The sequence below is a fragment of the Somniosus microcephalus genome, chromosome 2 (assembly GCF_052327205.1).
Source record: "Somniosus microcephalus isolate GS21.2 chromosome 2, FLI_Smic_1.0, whole genome shotgun sequence".
NCBI lineage: Eukaryota > Metazoa > Chordata > Chondrichthyes > Squaliformes > Somniosidae > Somniosus > Somniosus microcephalus.
This window is the reverse complement of record NC_140988.1, coordinates 134904410-134922291: the sequence shown is the minus strand read 5'-3', so window position 1 is coordinate 134922291 and position 17882 is coordinate 134904410. Positions and strand designations below refer to the sequence as shown.

The following is a 17882-nucleotide window of genomic DNA, read 5'->3' as shown; positions in this document are numbered from 1 at the left end:
GGCAGAAAGTATACCCCAGAGGGAAAATAAGGGTGCCTGTCAAATACAACGGCAAGGAAATACAGAAATTGTATCTGTACATACTGCAAGATGGTGGACCACCATTACTGGGACGTGAATGGATCAGAAAGATAAGTTTAGACTGGCACTCCATTCAGGCACTGACTGTGGCTGGTAAAAAGGATGACAACGTCACACCTGGACGATTGTCAAAAATCTTAGCTAACGCTAAAGAGGTATTTCAACAAGAACTGGGAACTCTTAAAGGCATAACCGCCTCGATAAAAATAGAAGAGAATGCAATTCCCAAGTTTTTCAAAGCAAGACCGGTACCGTATGCAATTCGCCCAGCCGTCGAGGCAGAGCTGGAGAATCTGGAGAATGCAGGCGTGTTATCTAAGGGAGACTGGAGCAAGTGGGCGACACCCATCGGTCCTGTCATGAAAAAAACGTTAAACAATAAGTCTGAGGAGCCAAGGAAGGTTCGCATCTGTGGGGACTTCAAGGTGACGGTGAACCCAGTCCTTCACACAGTGCAGTATCCTCTCCCGAGGATAGAAGATATTTTCACCTCACTATCTGGAGGGAAGCATTTTACAAAAATTGACCTAGCACAAGCATATTTGCAGATGGAGGTTGAAGAATCCTCTCGGAAGTACCTCACGATAAACACTCACAAAGGTCTTTACCAGTATAATCGACTGGTATTCGGAGTAGCATCAGCTCCGGCGATATGGCAAAGAGCAATGGAACAAGTCCTGCAAGGGATTCCGGGGACCCAGTGTTACGTGGACGACATCCTAGTGACAGGTGAAAATGACAGTGAACACCTTGCCAACCTAGAGCAGGTGCTCACTAGACTAAGAGAACACGGACTACGAGCCAATCGCCCCAAGTGCGAGTTTTTTAAGAAACAGATATCGTATTGTGGCCACGTGATTGATGAACAGGGGTTACATAAGTCCCCTGACAAAATTGAAGCGGTAGTTAAGGCTCCAGCACCTGAAAATGTGTCGCAACTGAGGTCATTCCTCGGATTGGTGAATTAATACCATAAGTTTTTGCCGAATTTGTCCACAATTCTGCACCCACTGAACGCCCTACTACAAACTGGAGTAGCATGGAAATGGAGCGATGAATGTAAGCGGGCCTTTCAGAAGAGTAAAGACCTAATCACTTCAAGAGAAGTATTGGCTCACTACAACCCATCACTACAAATAAGACTGGCATGTGATGCGTCTCCCTACGGCATTGGAGCGGTACTGTCACATAAATTCCTTGATGGTTCAGAGAGGCCGATAGCTTTTGCGTCACGCTCGTTAACTTCAGCCGAGCGTAACTACGCCCAGATTGACAGAGAGGCCCTCAGCCTGGTGTGGGGGGTGAAGAAGTTCAACCACTACCTGCACGGTCAGAAATTTACTCTACTAACTGATCATCAACCTCTTGTCTCCATTTTCAACCCTCAGAAGGGCGTCCCAATAATGACAGCACAACGGCTACAGAGGTGGTCCCTTTTCCTAGGGGCACACCAATATGACATCGAGTACAAAGGAACTAAACAGCATGGGAATGCTGGTGGATTGTCGCGCCTACCGTTGCCGATGGTGGAAGAAGCACCTGCAGTGGATCCGGTGGAGATATTCCACTCGACCATAGTCGAATGTCTACCTGTGACGAATGCAAACATAGAAAAGGAAACACGAAATGACCCGACACTCTCCAGGGTCTATGATTTAACGGTGAAGGGATGGCCAGCACATGGCGAACCACTGTTGCCAGCATTCTCGCCGAGAAGAGAACAGCTGTCAGTGTGCAGAGGAACCTTGATGTGTGGATCCAGAGTAGTAATTCCACCCAAATTGAAGGATAGAGTGCTCAATGAGCTTCATGAGGGTCATCTGGGAGGGGTAAAAATGAAGAACTTAGCCAGAGCGTTTGTGTGGTGGCCAGGAATCGATAGAGAAATCGAAGAGATGACCAAGAGCTCTACAGGATGCCAGAAGGTCCAAAACGCCCCACCACAAGCCCCCCTACATCCATGGGAGTGGCCCTCATCTCCATGGCAAAGGGTGCACATTGATTTTGCTGGTCCATTTATGGACTCGATGTTTTTAATTGCGGTGGATGTACATTCAAAGTGGCCAGAGGTAATAAAAATGTCCTCAACCACCACAGAAAATACTATCACAGTCTTACGAACCATATTCGCCAGAAATGGGCTGCCTGAACAGATTTGCTCCGACAATGGACCACAGTTTGTGTCTGAAGAGTTCCGGAGGTTCTTAAAGAACAATGGTGTTAAGCATTACACATCCGCCCCATATCATCCAGCCACCAATGGATTGGCTGAGAGGTTCGTTCAAACATTCAAGAAGGCTATCAAGGCAATGTGTAATGAAGGCATACCCCTACAACACAAGGTGGATAACTTCTTGTTTGCCTACCGGAATGCGACACATGCAGTTACCAACCAAACTCCAGCCATGATGTTCTTCAATCGAAGACTACGATGCCGCTTGGATTTGGTTAAGCCAAACATCAGAAGAGGTGTGGAGAACAGGCAGTTTCAGAGTATGAATGAAAGGCCGACCAGGAGTTTTAAGATAGGTCAACCAGTTTTGGCCCGGGACTACCGCACAGAGAAATGGCAGCCAGGAACAATCTGCACACGGCAAGGACCTCTAATGTATACCGTGGGACGTTGGAGAGAGCATTGTAAGACGCCATCCTGACCAGATTCTAGAGTCTCTGGAAAACGTCAAATCCACACCACGATCCGATACACCTGGTGATGAAACCGAAGTACCAATTGCATCTACCTCAGAATCGGTGATATTGGAAGCAGACAACCCAAACAACGACGTTGATCCCGAATCAACTTTGCCAGAAGAACCTGATACCCCAAAGAGGCGTTATCCAGACAGAATCAGGAAGCCTCCTCAAAGACTGAACTTATAATTGCTTAACTTCAGCTAATGTATATAGCAACTGTAATTGTAAATATGTTATTTAATTATTAATTGAATGTTATGTACTGTTTAGCTAAAAGGGGAGGAATTATAGTGTATATACTTTGCAGAAGGAACTATATTCTGCAGCCCCTGTATACTGCAGTACCAGTAGTGACCACCCCTGTATATAAGCCTGTGTAGTAACTTTGCATAGTAGTTCCAGTTTTGTCTCCACTCAGTAAACACCTGTTGTAACCAACTCCTGCAGTCCGTGTCTCAATTACACACGGACATAATAGAGGTAAGTGTGTTTGGTGTGTTTAAAGTGTTTAAAGAAGTTTTACTTACCTTTACAGCCTTCCTTCCTTCAGGTCTCGGGAGTCCCTCATCTCACCGGCACAGAAATCAGAATGGCCGCGATATGTCAAAAATTGCAGCATTCAGCTTTCTGTTCCAGAGAGATCTCTAAGTCATCCTGAGAGGAAGGAATTAACTTAGAGTACAAATTGTCAGTGTTTGACAGCTTCAAACAGCTGTCAAACGCTGATATTTCATCTGTCAAAAGGTCTTGACTGGTGAAATATCAATCTGTGACGTCACCTGTTGCCGGGTGGCCCTTAATTGGCCTGCTGAGCCCGCTGGGCAGGCTCAACAAGATCAATCAAGTGAAAATCACGTGGGTTGGCTATAACTCAATGGAGGCGGGACTACAACCCCAAAAGGTGTAGTCCCGCCTCCTACCCGCCTCCTCAATGAAAATCCAGCCCATAGACTCTAGTTTCAGACTTAGGCAAGTCACTCTCAAATTTAACGTGAAATTCTATCATATTAAGATCACTCTGCCCCAGAGAATCCTTTACTACAAGATTGCTAATTAACCCTGTCTATTTATGCAATACAAGATCTAAAATAGCCTGTTCCCTGAATGGTTCCATAATGAATTGTTCTAGGAAACTGTCCCGGATACATTCCATGAACTCATCCTTCAGACCTTTGCCAATTTGATTTTTCCAGTCTGTATAAAGATTAATGTCCCCCACAATTATTGCATCCCATTTGTTAGAAGCTCCTACTATTTCTTGATTAATATTCCATCCAATGGTACAGCTACTGTTAGGGGGCTTATATGCTACTCCCACCAATTTTTTCTGCCCCTTGTTATTCCTTATCTCCACCCATACTGATTCTACTTCCTGATCTTCCGAGCTAAGAGCCTTTCTCTCTACTGTCCTTATGTCATCCTTTATTATCAGGGCTACTCCACCCTCATTTTCCATTCTGCCTGTCTTTTCAAAACGTCAAGTACCCTGGAACATTTAGTTCTCAACCTTGGTCTCTTTGCAACCACATCTCTGTAATGGCTATTAGAGCAAACCCATTTATCTCTATTTGTACCACTAGTTCGTCTAGGCCTGCTTTTTACCAGTGTAAGAGTTTAAAAAAACACAAAAATAAATTTTTAGCAATCAGTTATACATTAAAAAAACCTGTACAATAAAATAAGTTTAGTTTTAGACCCTTTAAAACATTTACATTTATTTTTCCCCCAAAAAATGTTGTTTTAAATATTTAATTAAATGTCATTTTAATTTTATTTATTTGATGTATAGATGTATATTTTTGGGTAATCCTATTCATGCTTATGGGGTTTCCGTACATATGTAATCCCCATAAGCATGAATGGGGATCCCCTTCTTTTATTGGTTGGGCCAGCCCACGTGATTCCAGGGGTGCTTGCGAATCGCTTGCACCCCTGAGATACGTGGACCTCTACCTGCGGGTACCTGGAGAGTCCCAGAACCGCAAATCTCCATACCTCCTGGACCACCAGGTACGCAGGCATTTTATTTGCAGATCGGAGGCATTTCCCTGCGGGAAGTCTCCGACCCCAAATTCAGGGCCTATATCTTTAGTCATCCAGGGAGCTCTAGATGCCCGTCATTTCCTCCTCGTGATATTCTGTGTCTAGTCTGTACTCAAGCTATCTCCTCTTTTGCTCATTTACTGTTTTACCTGCCATTCTTTGATTCAAAACCACCAGGGCCAGATCCCTATTCAACTCACTGAAATGAGCCCTCCTCCAGTTGAGAATTTTTACATTTGATTGTGCATCCTTTTCCATAAAGATTCTAAACCCCACTTCATTCCCTAGAACTGGATCTAGCACTGCTTCCTTTCTTGTTGGGCTGGAAATATACTGATTAAGAAAGTTCTCTTGTACACAATTCTGGAATCTCACTCTCTCTTTGCCCTTTACATTGTTACTATCCAAGTCTATATTAGGATAATTGAAGTCCTCCATTATCACTGCTCTATTGTTCTTGGATCTTTTTGAAATTTGCTTGCAAATTTGCTCCTCTATCTCCTTCCCACTATTTGGTGGCATATAGTGTACACCTAGTAGTGTAATAGCTCCTCTTCTGTTCCTTAACTCTACCCAAATATATTCTGTCTTTGAACCCTCAAGTACATCATCCCTTTCCAGGGCTGTAACAGTATCTTTGATCAATACTGCCACTCCTTTATTTTTCCTGCCCTATTTATCCTGAATGCATTGTAGCCAGGAATATTAAGTTCCCAGTCCTCCCCTTGTTTCAGTCAGGTCTCCGCTATTGCCACTATATCATAATCCTATATGGCAACTTGTGCGTGCAGCTCACCAACCTTATTTGCCACGCTTTGTGCATTCACTCATTCATGAATATTATAGAAAGTTGTAGTCCCGTCGCCTACCCGACTCCTCAATGAAAATCCAGGCCCCGTATCTGTACAACTAGGGAATAAAATGTACGCGACTGTAGAAATTGTCTTAAATTTCTTCAGGTGAATGCATGGTCACGTTTGATCTTTAGAGTGGAACATCTACACCAATGGAAATGGTATGACAGTTCAATAAAGTATTTTAAGGATCAGTATTCCAAGATTTCGGTAATGAGAATCAAATGTGTCTTACCATGATGCCACTGTGGATGAAGCCATGTCTGTATCGTGCAGGTTTCAAATGTGGATACTCCTCAGTGCTGGTCACTTTGATGCCCCACACCTTCTTCCAAGCCTCATAGAGCTGCACATGGACCGGATAGACACCAGAGTGATGTGGTGCCACAGCATAGCCCATGTCGATGGGAATGCCATGTTCCTGTAAACAGAATAGCATCTGTCAGCTCCTCTAGAAATACTCTCGAGGGCATTGAATGATTAAAAATCTAATTTCACCAGAATTCTAACAGCTGGACATTAAACTATCCAAAGCCAACAAAACTTTTACTAAAGACAGGGGAGAACAAAAAATCCCCCAGACCTCACATCTTGTTTTTGGAACTGAATGTGTTCTGTTCTCCCTATCTCCATCAGGATAGGCCATACCTTCTGGTCGTTTTGAAAGGTTAATAGATGAGACCCCATTAAAATGATGATTACGGTGTGATCAGGGATGAAAGAGTGCTGGGTTGTGGAGGAATATATTTGGAACAAGCACTGAAGTGGCACACTCTTTAAATTTTAATTATTCCTTCTGCTGGAAGTAACAAACAGCAATAATTACACATTAAGACATGATTAGTGAATGTCAGTCACCAGCTAAAGTGTGAAGCAGATCTGTTCGAACTTGATGCCCCAAAAAGAAACCTAACACTAATTAAATGTAATATTAAAACAAGAAGCACCAAGGTCACATATTACACAGACGGCGGCAGAGACTTACAGGCTTCCAACTAAAAAACACTCTCATGGTATTTTAATTTGATTTAGTCCCGCTAGGGTTTTAATTAACAATCTCCCCTCTTTTTATCATTCACATATTCATCCAACCTTGATGTAGTATTTAGAAACATAGAAACATAGAAGATAGGAGCAGGAGTAGGCCATTCGGCCCCTCGAGCCTGCTCCGCCATTCAATGCGATCATGGCTGATCATCCAAGTTCAGTACCCGGTTCCTGCTTTCTCCCCATACGCCTTGATCCCTTTAGCCTTAAGAAATATATCCAACTCCTTCTTGAATATATTGAATGCATTGGCCTCTACTGCCTTCTGTGGTAGAGAATTCCACAGGTTCACCACTCTCTGGGTGAAGAAAATCCTCCTCATTTCTGTCCTAAAAGGCCTACCCCTTATCCTTAGACTGTGACCCCTGGTTCTGGATTCCCCGACCATTGGGAACATCCTCCCTGCATCTAGTCTGTCCAGTCCTGCCAGAATTTTATACGTTTCAATGAGGTCCCCTCTCATTCTTCTAAACTCCAGCGAGTACAAGCTCAATCGACCCAATCTTTCCTCATGCGTCATTCCTGCCATCCCAGGTATCAGCCTGGTGAATCTTCGCTGAACTCCTTCCATGGCAAGAATATCCTTCTTCAGATAAGGCGACCAAAACTGCACACAATACTCAAGATGTGGTCTCACCAAGGCCCTGTACAACTGCAGCAAGACATCCCTGTTCCTGTACTCAAACCCTCGCGCTATGAAGGCCAACATACCATTTGCCTTCTTAACCGCCTGCTGCACCTGCATGGTTACCTTCAGCGACTGGTGTACAAGGACACCCAGGCCTCGTTGCACTTCCCCTTCTCCCAATCTATTGCCATTCAAATAATAATGTGCCTTCCTGTTTTTGCCACCAAAGTGGATAACCTCACATTTATCCACGTTATATTGCATCTGCCATGCTTCTGCACAATCACCCAACCTGTCCAAATCATCCTGTAGTTTCTCGGCATCCTCCTCACAGCACTCACGCCCACCCAGCTTTGTGTCGTCTGCAAGTTTGGAGATATTACATCTAGTTCCGTTGTCTAGATCATTAATATATATTGTGAATAACTGGGGTCCAAGGACCGATCCCTGCGGTACCCCACTAGTCACTGATTTAACGGATGGTACCTATCTTAAGGTAAACAACGCTTTAGTTACAATGTAATCATATTTGAATTTTAAATGCCTGTTTACATTTTTGACATCATTTTATTTTCTTTCTTAAGATATATTCTAAGGGAATGTCAGTTGCGAGGAAGAGAGGAGGTATTTCTGAACAGTACTAAGCTATGGACTTGCATTCAAACACTGGGCTGTGCATCTAGGAGTTACAAGAGCGCTGATTTCCACTCTGGAGATAGCTCCATTGGACATGTTGGCCTAGAAATTGATCTGCGTAGTGTCCATTTTTGAGGCGCTACTCAAACTACTAAGGCCCCAATATGGCGCGCAGGAAGTGAGCGCACATTATCAGCTAGAAGTGCGCTGCCCGCCATATTGTGTAAGGACAAACAAGAGCTGTTCTTTACACACATCTGAAGCAGGCATAAGGCCCTTTGCATATGCAAATAAGGGGCCTAATACCTATTTGAGGTCCCCTCGTCAAGATTGGTTTGCCCAGAGGCAGCCTGCTCCATCGTGGGCTGCACTCAGGGAAACCAGCCCTAGGGATCAACTGCGACAAAGAAAGTACATAACTTACTTGAATGTAAGCACTCCTGCTCCTCCCGAGCCCACATTTAACCCCTCTTCCGATCACCACCGCTCCCGACCCCCAATCCTAGACCCAAGGCCTCCTCTGCCGACACCTGATCCCGACCCCCTGCCTGATCCCTGGCCAGATTTCTGACCACCATCTCGACCCCATCCCAGATCCACTTACCTGAGGGTTGCTGCAACACTATGGGAGCCATTAGATATTTTTATAAAGGTAAAAAAATCCCTTTCAGGATCAATTACTTCTGTCTTGAAAACTTCTGCAGCTTTTCCAAGGGCCTTAATGGAATCCCACTGGCTCTCAGCTGGTGATAGTTCCCTTGAAGCTTTACAAAGACATAGCCCAGGAACTCCTCCAGATGTGCCCCTTTGGGAAGAGGGATGGGTGGACGACTCACCCACTTCCACCCATTGAAATTTGGGGTGCAAATCAAATAAGAAGGAACCTTATTGCTCACTCTTTACCCTCTCTGGCCCCAAGAATTTCAGGCCTTGTGGGTGCAAAACAGAAATGGAAACAGACTGGAATAAGAAATAATCTGAAATAAAAAGTCATGATGTCAAGTGTTCAGCTGTTTGCTGAAGATTCTACAGTGATTAGTTAATTTTACAACTTCTCCGACAATGAAGCAGCTTAAGCCAGCCTACAGCAGGACCTGGACAACATCCAAGCTTGGGCTGGCAAGTGCCAGGTAACATTTGTGGCACATAAGTGCCAGGTAATGACCATATCCAACAAGAAAAAGCCCTGCAATCTTCCTTTCATCTTCAATTGCATCACTATTGCTGATCTCCCACCATCAACATCATGGGGTTCACCATTGATCAGATGCTGAACTGGCCCAGCCATATCAACACCGTTGCTACTAGAGCAGAGCAGAGGTTGGGTACTTTGCAATGAGTGGCTCACCTCCTGACCCCTCAAAGCCTCACCACCATCCACAAGGCTCAAGTTAGGAGTGTCATAGCATACATACCATTCACCTGATATGCTTGCAACAATACTCAAAAAGCTCGACATCCAGGATAGAGCAGTTTGCTTGGTTAGTGCTCCTGCCGCTGGACTCAATATTCACTCCCTTCACTACTTGCACACTGTGGCTTCAGCATGTACCATCTGCAGGATGTACTAAAACAACTCACAAAGCTTGTTTCAAAGCATCTCACAGCCCCGTGACTTCCAGCACCAAGAAGGAGAAGAGCAGTAATGGGCCAGAAATTCGCGGCCAGAAGCGTGAGTACGGTCGGCTTACTCACGCTTCTGGCCGTTGGAAATGCCGGCGTTCAGCATGAACAGCGCATGCGGGGAACGCCGGCATTTCCAGACCTCGAGCACGTGCGACTGCACAGGCAGCGCTTGCGCAGTGAACTTCGTGGATTTCATTCATGAAATCCGTGAGGTTAAGTCCTTAGAAGTTACACTTGAAAAAAGCAAGTGTAAAGTTGTTCATTGGCTGCGGAGGAAGATATATTTTATCGTGGAGCTTTTGAAATGCAATATTTTTGTTTGGGAAAGGGAGGGAAGTTATTTTAAGAAATTTTAAGTAAGTTTAAAAGTTTAAATTTTTTTTTTTAAAAGGGTTTTCAGAACGGTAGGTAGAAGGAGCAATTGTGGCTGTGTGAATGGAATGTGAGAATGAGTTATGTATGTATGTCCACATATATTCCTTTACGTATATGTATGTATGTTTTATATTCCTTTACTAATGTGTATGAATGTATGTTTTTAATTATGATTTTCCAATAAGTTACTTTCTCTGAAAGTCATAATTAAATAATACATTCATACACATAAGTAAAGGAATATATACATAACACGCAAAGGAATATATACAGACATACATACTTTCAGAAGCTCCACGATAAGAAATATCTTCCTCCGCAGCCTCTGTAGCAACTGTACCCATGCTTTTTTCATGTGTAAGTTGTAATGACTGGACCTCACTGAAAGCATTAATGAAAGCGGCGAATTATACTGCGCACGCGCTGCCTGTGCAGTCGCACGCGTTCTGCCTCTGAACCCCTTCGTTCAGAGGACAGGAAATGCCGGTTTTCCCCACATGCATTGTGCATGCTGAAAACCGGCATTTCATCCGGCCAGATGCGTAAGTACCCCGACCGTACTAGCGCATTTGGAAGGGAATTATTGGGCCAACATTTTACATGTCAATAAAATAAAAAATTTAACAATTGCACGACTTGCCCCCTCGCATCTGCGACTGAGGGTCCAAGGAGGTGCATTGCGCAAGAGGTCATCATCGGACGTATCCTCACACTGTTCCCTTTGGGGAACTGTATGAAGTAGTGGAAGGATTTATGGCCGTGATTAACGCTCATTCCGTGACCGTAACCATCTTTGAACCAGCCATTAGGGTGGTTAGTCCTATGGCGGGAGGGTTTTACGGGCTACGCTACGCAAAAGGCCCACTCCGCACAAAAGGTGACACCCATACGTTTCCTGCGCCTTTTCCCTCCCCGTGACTGGAGCCCTATGCTGCCATTTCACGTTGCTAATCGGATTGGGCCTTTGTCATAGCGGTAGGATCCCCGCCGCTGGGCCAGATCAGGGTAGGGTTTCGAACCCCGCTCCAGACAGTCCCGGCAAGTGGAGTCGGAGCTCCGGCTCTAAATTCTGGGTTGACATCCAGTGGGATATTTGCGTCCGTGGGTGTGGGTGGCCCCCCCTCCTTGTATAGCTTGTGGGAGCCCGTAAAACCCTCCCGCCATAGGACTAACCGCCCTAATGGCTGGTTCAAAGATGGTTACGGTCACGGAATGAGCGTTAATCACGGCCATAAATCCTTCCACCACTTCATACAGTTCCCCAAAGGGAACAGTGTGAAGACACGTATGACGATGACATTGCTAAATAAATAAATGGAATTAAAAAAATTCTTTTAGGGCTTTTAAAAGTCTTTAAATTGCTTTAATTCTCTTTAAAACTACTTCAGATTACTCAAAATAATGTAAACATTTAAAAAAGTTTATAAAAGTTACCAAAATCTTCAAAAAACTTCCAAAAACCTATTTAAACTGCTGCTTTGCATGTAAAAAAGCAAAGCAGCTTGACAGAAACATTGGGGGCGTGTCCAGTGAAACTGAGACCTCAAGGGGCATGTCTCACTTACACTGCACACTCCTGGCTCCGCGCTGGCTGCACTCCTGGGCGGCGTGACGTCATACGCTGCCCGGGATTCTTCTTTCAGTTTCTGCAAGTGCAGGCGTCCCTGGAGCTGATCGGCAGGAGCGCGGGGTAAGTGCAAATATGGGGCTTGCACGCGCTGCAAGCCCCGTTCTGGAATTTCTGGCCCATTATCACAAGAACACTCATCACCTCCAAGTTTCCCTCCACGTCACACACCATCCTGACTTAGACATATATTCCCATTACAGTACTTCATCGTCACTGGCCAAAATCCTGGCATTCTCTACCTGGTACCATTGTGGCAGCTCCATCACCACAGGGCTGCAACAGTTCAAGGAGAAGACCCACCACCACCTTCTGAGGGCAACTGGAGGTGGGGAATAATTGCAGCCTTGCCAGTGTTGCCCAAATCTTGAGAACAAATTAAAAAGAAGAAACAGTGGAAATAATGTGGGACAAAGCAGCATGAAAAGCAGCACAAGAAAAGGGAATCAAAAGTATGAAACAAAACAGAGAAGTGGAGAAATAAAAGTGTCAAATTAAGTACTGGGCAAGAAAAATTGAACCAAATAGAATAGTTGAAAATAAAAAAAAGGGTCAAAAAACAACATTTCAAAATTTAATTTACACAAATATTAGATTGTTCAGATATAAATTGAATTTTAACTTAATTTCTTAGGGACGTTTAAAATATTGCAGCTATGCAATATTTTCTGTGATAATTGCTTCCTCCTGGTTTAACCAATGTTACAGCACAACTCAGTTTATTCATTCGAGGCTTTTGGTGAAGGGAAAAACTGAAGAAGGTACTGGTGAAAGAGTCTATGCAAGAAAATTATATTAAATTAACATTCAATGCAAAATAGAAAAATCAAGTTAGTAGGTGGCTAGATACCCAGGAATCTAGTTCTAAAATGAATACTTCCATTTTAATGACATTGCAGTTAAAATTAACCTCCCTTTTAATTAATTTTATGATTATTTAAAATTAGTGTATTCTCAGCCCGGATTTTAACTCCCGGCAGGAGTCGTGTGAGCAGGGACCACAACAGATGGCAAACTGTCCGTTCTTCCGGAGTGTGAGGCTCAGGCGATTTTAACTCCAGGACCTCGTCTGCATAGGCCCCGTAAATTTCCCAACCAAATCTGGTGGGAAGTACGAGCTGGCCAGTGGGTGGGAGTGGGATTTCGGGGAGCAGGAGCCTTCCGGCAGTCACTTAAGTGGTTGGGAGGGGATTGGGAGGACATCATGGTTGGGGTAGGAGGAGGGAAACTGGGAACAGGGGAGGCCCAAGGCTTCTTTGTGGGGCTTGGATATGCACTCCTGACCAAAGAGGAAACTATTTTTTTTTTAATTACTTAATTTTCTGGTGTTCTTCTGGCCCCGGATCCACGTGCCACATGATTTTACTGGTGGGTCGGCACTGGGCGGGACTGCTGCAAGATTTCGTAAAAATGGCATTGGGGTCCTAATTGCATCGTAAGACCCTCATTTTAATATATTCATGAGGCCCCCACCTGCATGTGGCAGGCGCCTCAACTACCTTCACTAGGTGCGTGGTTAAAATTTTAACCAACCACCCACCCCGATCCCATCAGGCAGGAAGGGTTAAAATTGGGGCTGAACACCATCTCACTGACTAGTGGTAACTATCTGTCACTACTTAACTCATCATAGCCCTTCATGATCAGATATTAGGGAAGCATGAAGCTTCTTAGCCCTAGTAAAAAGGGACCAAAGTTTACAAGTCTATCTTCTTTTGCAAAATTCATCAGAAGCATAGGACCATAGAATGTTACAACACAGAAACAGGCCTGCACCAATGTTTCTCTCTACATGAGCCACCTAGTATAAGCCCACTGTCCTTTTCACTCCCTATACTCTTAATATTCTTTTTCAAGCAACTATCTATTCCCTTTTAAAAAGAAGTTATGGGTTCTGCTTCAACAACAGTTTATGGCAGAGGACTCCACATTCTAACCACCCTCTGTGTAAAAATGTTTTTCTAATAGCCCCTTTAATCCTTTTTGCGATTATCTTAAAATTGTGCCTAATTGTTATTATTTTATCAACCAGTGGAATAATCTGTCATTATTTATTTTATCATAACTCTTCAGGATCATCATGACCTCTATCAGGACACTTTATCAACTCTCGTGAAAAAAGCCTGAACTTTCCATGTCTCTCTCTATAACTGTAACCGCTCATCCCTGGTAACATCTTAATGAATGTACACTGTATCTGTATTACATTGGTTTTATGTTTTCCTATAATGGAGTGTCCAAAACTGTACATAATAGTTCCCAACTGCAGTTTAACTAAGATATTGTGCCATATCTCCTTGCTTATGTATTCTATGCCTCTGGCTACAAAATCAAATATATCTGTACCCTCTTTAATTCCACTTGTAATGAGAAAGCAAGTTAGAAAATCATTAAATTTATTGAATTGATATTTACTTAGCAACCCACAATGATGCTTTCTGGCCATCTGCAAGAATTCAATTTTCTGAAATTCCATGGGGATTCTGCTGATCTCCCGCCGAAACTTCTGCTAGCAGTTTCTCGGGGGGGTTCTCCAACTGAAGTTACAATGGGAGACCACGAGAACCCTCATGGCATTTTCAGGCCATTCTATTTAATGGTAGGTAATCTGACACTTCTATTTACAAATGATGAATTATATTATTGTGATTTCTTTTTATACTATCAAATATTTTTTCCGTACTTTTTATTGAGTATTTTTGGGACTGCACAGAAATTTAAAATGGAAGACGTGCCCATTTTGATTTCCACTTCTTTCTCTTTGTGAATCGCTTTGTTCTCACACGTTTCTTCTAACCAGGGAGAAGGGGTTAGGAAGATGGGTGGGTTATCCTGGGACATAGATTCTTTCATCATCCTTACCAATGCTGATTCATAATAGGTTTACATGAGGCATATTGGTCAATACCAGGTTCTCACCTCCGAGATGGAAGAAGGTTATTACACACAGTGAATTGAAGTCCTTTTATTTGCTTGTCCAAAATATAATGTGATTGGGGCAGTGCCCTGTGGTATATACATTTTTGGGGATCTGTTTTATAATAAACTGTGCCAGAAATGCATAGGAAATCATTTTACATTAATATTTTTTAAAAAGTGCACGCTCTGAAAAGCAGTGAGGAAATTCAACAGCTGGAGGGTTCAAATGATTAATATTCTGAAAAAGCTTATCCATGTTGTTGAAACTTTAAAAATCTATCATAAAGCTAGTTTGATGATTATTATTATTCAATGTAGCCAAACAGTGATTCTCGTGACATTGCAACATAGCAGTTCACAGTTCAGGCAAAATCAATCAATATCACCACAAAAATGGGATAAATCCAAATGAATACACTCTTTGGAATTCAGTACTGATATTAGTTTATGGGTATATGCACTTTTATTTTGTTGCTGTCATTTTTGAATGTCTGTTCAGGTTTCATGGAAATAGCTCTGGTGGAGAACATTGAGAGCTAGAAAGGCACGAGAGTCTGGGGAAAGGGGTGTAAAGTGACCCACACTAAACTGATTGCAATTGATTCAAAACTCACCTCATTTTGGCCCATTTGGATTTCAATGCACCAGTCACAAAAAATGATTTAACACATATAGTTGAATGAATTTTCTAGTTTTGGTCCTGTGACCGATAAAAGACAGTTTCCACATTTTATTTTCTACAGGTTTTAAATAGTTACGGGTATGTTGGTGACCAAATTTCAAACAGATCAAAATAGAGAGTTGTTTAAGGACTAGGCCAGGTTGTTTGATCTGGAAATTAGATTGACCAGAACGATACTGGAGCTTAAAGGGTTAAATTATTAGGACACTTTGTATAAACTTTAAACCCCCCCCCACCCCGCCACCTTTCGACTGGCGGGAGAGGGGTGGGGTTAAAATATTGGGATGGAGCAACCTGACCCATTAAGATCGACAGTGCCTCCACTTGTCAGGTTCTTCGCCTGGTACCGGGCTCCCTTCCACACTCCCGACCTGCCCGTTAATATCAGGGCCCCATGGTTTTTATTCCCTTGAGATTAGAAGGTTGTGGAGTGATCTAATTGAGATGTTTAACGTGGTAAAGGGATTCGATATGGTAGGTACAGGGAAACTATTTCCTGGGGTGGGGAATCCAAGAACAAGGGGGCACAATCTTAAAATTAGAGCTAGGCCATTCAGGAGTGAAATCTGGAAGCTCTTTTTCCCACAAAGTTGAGTGGAAATTGGGAACTCTTTCCCCAAATGGCTGTGGATGCTGGGTAAATTGAAATTTTCAAGAGCGAAATTGATAGAATTTTGTTAGGTAACGGTATCAAAGGTAATGGATCAAAGGTAGGTTAAGGCAGGTTAATGGAGTTGAGGTATGGATTAGCCATGATCTAATAAAATGACAGGAGAGACTGAGAGGATGAATGGCGCACTCCGGTTCCTATGCTCCTATGTTATTATGTTCCTATAGGATACAGGGGCTTTGTTCCAGGCACAAATTTAACATTCAGATGATTTGTGAGCACCTGGTAATAATTCCTGTCATTGTATTTTTAATCATGATTGACAACTCTGACTTCAGAGGCCTTTGTTTGGATGGGGTAAAGTTTACGATTTAGTGCTCCCAGGGTAGAGCGCAGCATGATGGGAATTTAAGCACAGGGGTCACCGTGCCCAATTTGTAGCCTGCATAATTGATTTTCATGCACAAATTCCTGATTTGTGCTCCTGTCATGTGAAGCTCTGCACACTTTCTTTGGTCTTACCCATGATCAAATGCACCTTTAAGAATACCATTATTGGTCATCTTTTGTAATCCTCTTCAATTTAGTTTACTAATAATACTCTCAAACCAACTGATACTCACTAATGCAAACTCCTTGTTGAGAATCATTTGCTCAGCCAGCACCGACTCATTGTGGAAGAGATGAGGTTGCATGTGACTCCACATGTGGGGGAACCACCAGAATTCATTCACGTACTTTAGCAGCAGATCATCACCCTCATCCTCTGCAAACGTCCCTGAAATTGTTACACTTGCGTCAGTGTTGAAAAAAAATACAAATTCAGGTCCTGTTATTGGACCTAAACACTTTCTGGAATTAGGGGGGAAAGCATAAGATTATCTTACCATGTTAAAGTGGCATAATGGACTATTGGACAGCAGGTATCTTTTGTCACCCAGTAGCCCTTGTGCCCCTTGACCCTGCTGTTGAAATGCAACTACGACACTGGACTGGCAAAGTATAAAAGTATCATGACAGCTCCCAGTTATCATAAATTCACATGCAGGAAGCTGTGCCCATGGTCACAAATAACCTGCACATTTAGGGAATGAAAGCTTTTGCGGTTGATGGAAATATGGGGATTTACCTTTGGAACATGCAATGCCACATGTATGCAATCGATAGCCTCAAAATCCTGGGGAATCTAGTGAGTCTGGAAAAAAAAAACATTGTCCCTTTCGTTTTCTGTCTGGGACCATTGGCAAAAAGGAGCATTGGTGAATATACAGTGAATTTGCTGATATGGCAAAACTCCCCTGTGGCTCCCTGGAATGAACCGGCAGCGTAAAATATCCGAACTGGGATAGTTTTCTCTGCCGTAGTCAGAGCCACCCAGCTGTCAACCATGTTTGCAGATCTGGCAGCAGCAACAATTGGAGCTCTTCCAAGCCTTTACGATTGAAGCACAGCTTCCCCTTATACAGCTTATGAGAAAGATTTTGGAAAATTCACCTCAGTCAACACATCCTGCTAGCATGGCCTGGCAAACACTTATACAGATAAGTGTGAGGTGGTACATTTTGGTAGGAAGCATAAGGAGGCCACATACTCCTTGCAAAATAAGAGTCTAAATAGGGAGAGGAGCAAAGGGATCTAGGGGTACAGATACATAAATGGCTAAATGTAGTCACACAGGCCATAAAAAAAGCAAACAAAGCACTGGGGTCCATGTTGGAGGCTGTAAGAGAAGCCAGATTAATCAAACAGCACCAGAGGAATTACACAGAATTACATAAAATGTACAGCATAGAAGCAAGCCATTCGGCCCAACTGGTCTATGCCAGTGTTTATGCTACACACGAGTCTCCTCCCATAATACTTCATCTAACCCTTTCAGCACAACCTTCTATTCCGTTCTCCCTCATACTTATCTAGCCTACACTTACACACCTCATGAGAAACACTTTAGAAAATTCACCTCAGTCAATACATCTTGCTAGCACGGTTTGGTTCTCCTCTGGTGTTGCTTGATTAATCTGGTTTCACTTACAGCCTCTTCATCCAACATGTACATCATG

At 43.2% G+C, this 17882-nt stretch overlaps 1 protein-coding gene across 2 annotated transcripts in view; it reads right to left on the bottom strand.

Annotated features, from left to right (window-relative positions):
• Positions 1–17882, bottom strand: part of ndst3 (N-deacetylase/N-sulfotransferase (heparan glucosaminyl) 3) — a 453737-nt gene that overhangs the window by 186384 nt on the left and 249471 nt on the right. For both annotated transcript variants that reach the window (XM_085962751.1, XM_085962758.1), the window contains exons 4-5: positions 16446–16600; positions 5908–6093 (exon numbers count right to left, since the gene is read on the bottom strand). In XM_085962751.1, the coding sequence (XP_085818877.1) occupies positions 5908–6093; positions 16446–16600 (341 nt within the window). The remainder of the gene's footprint in view (positions 1–5907; positions 6094–16445; positions 16601–17882) is intronic.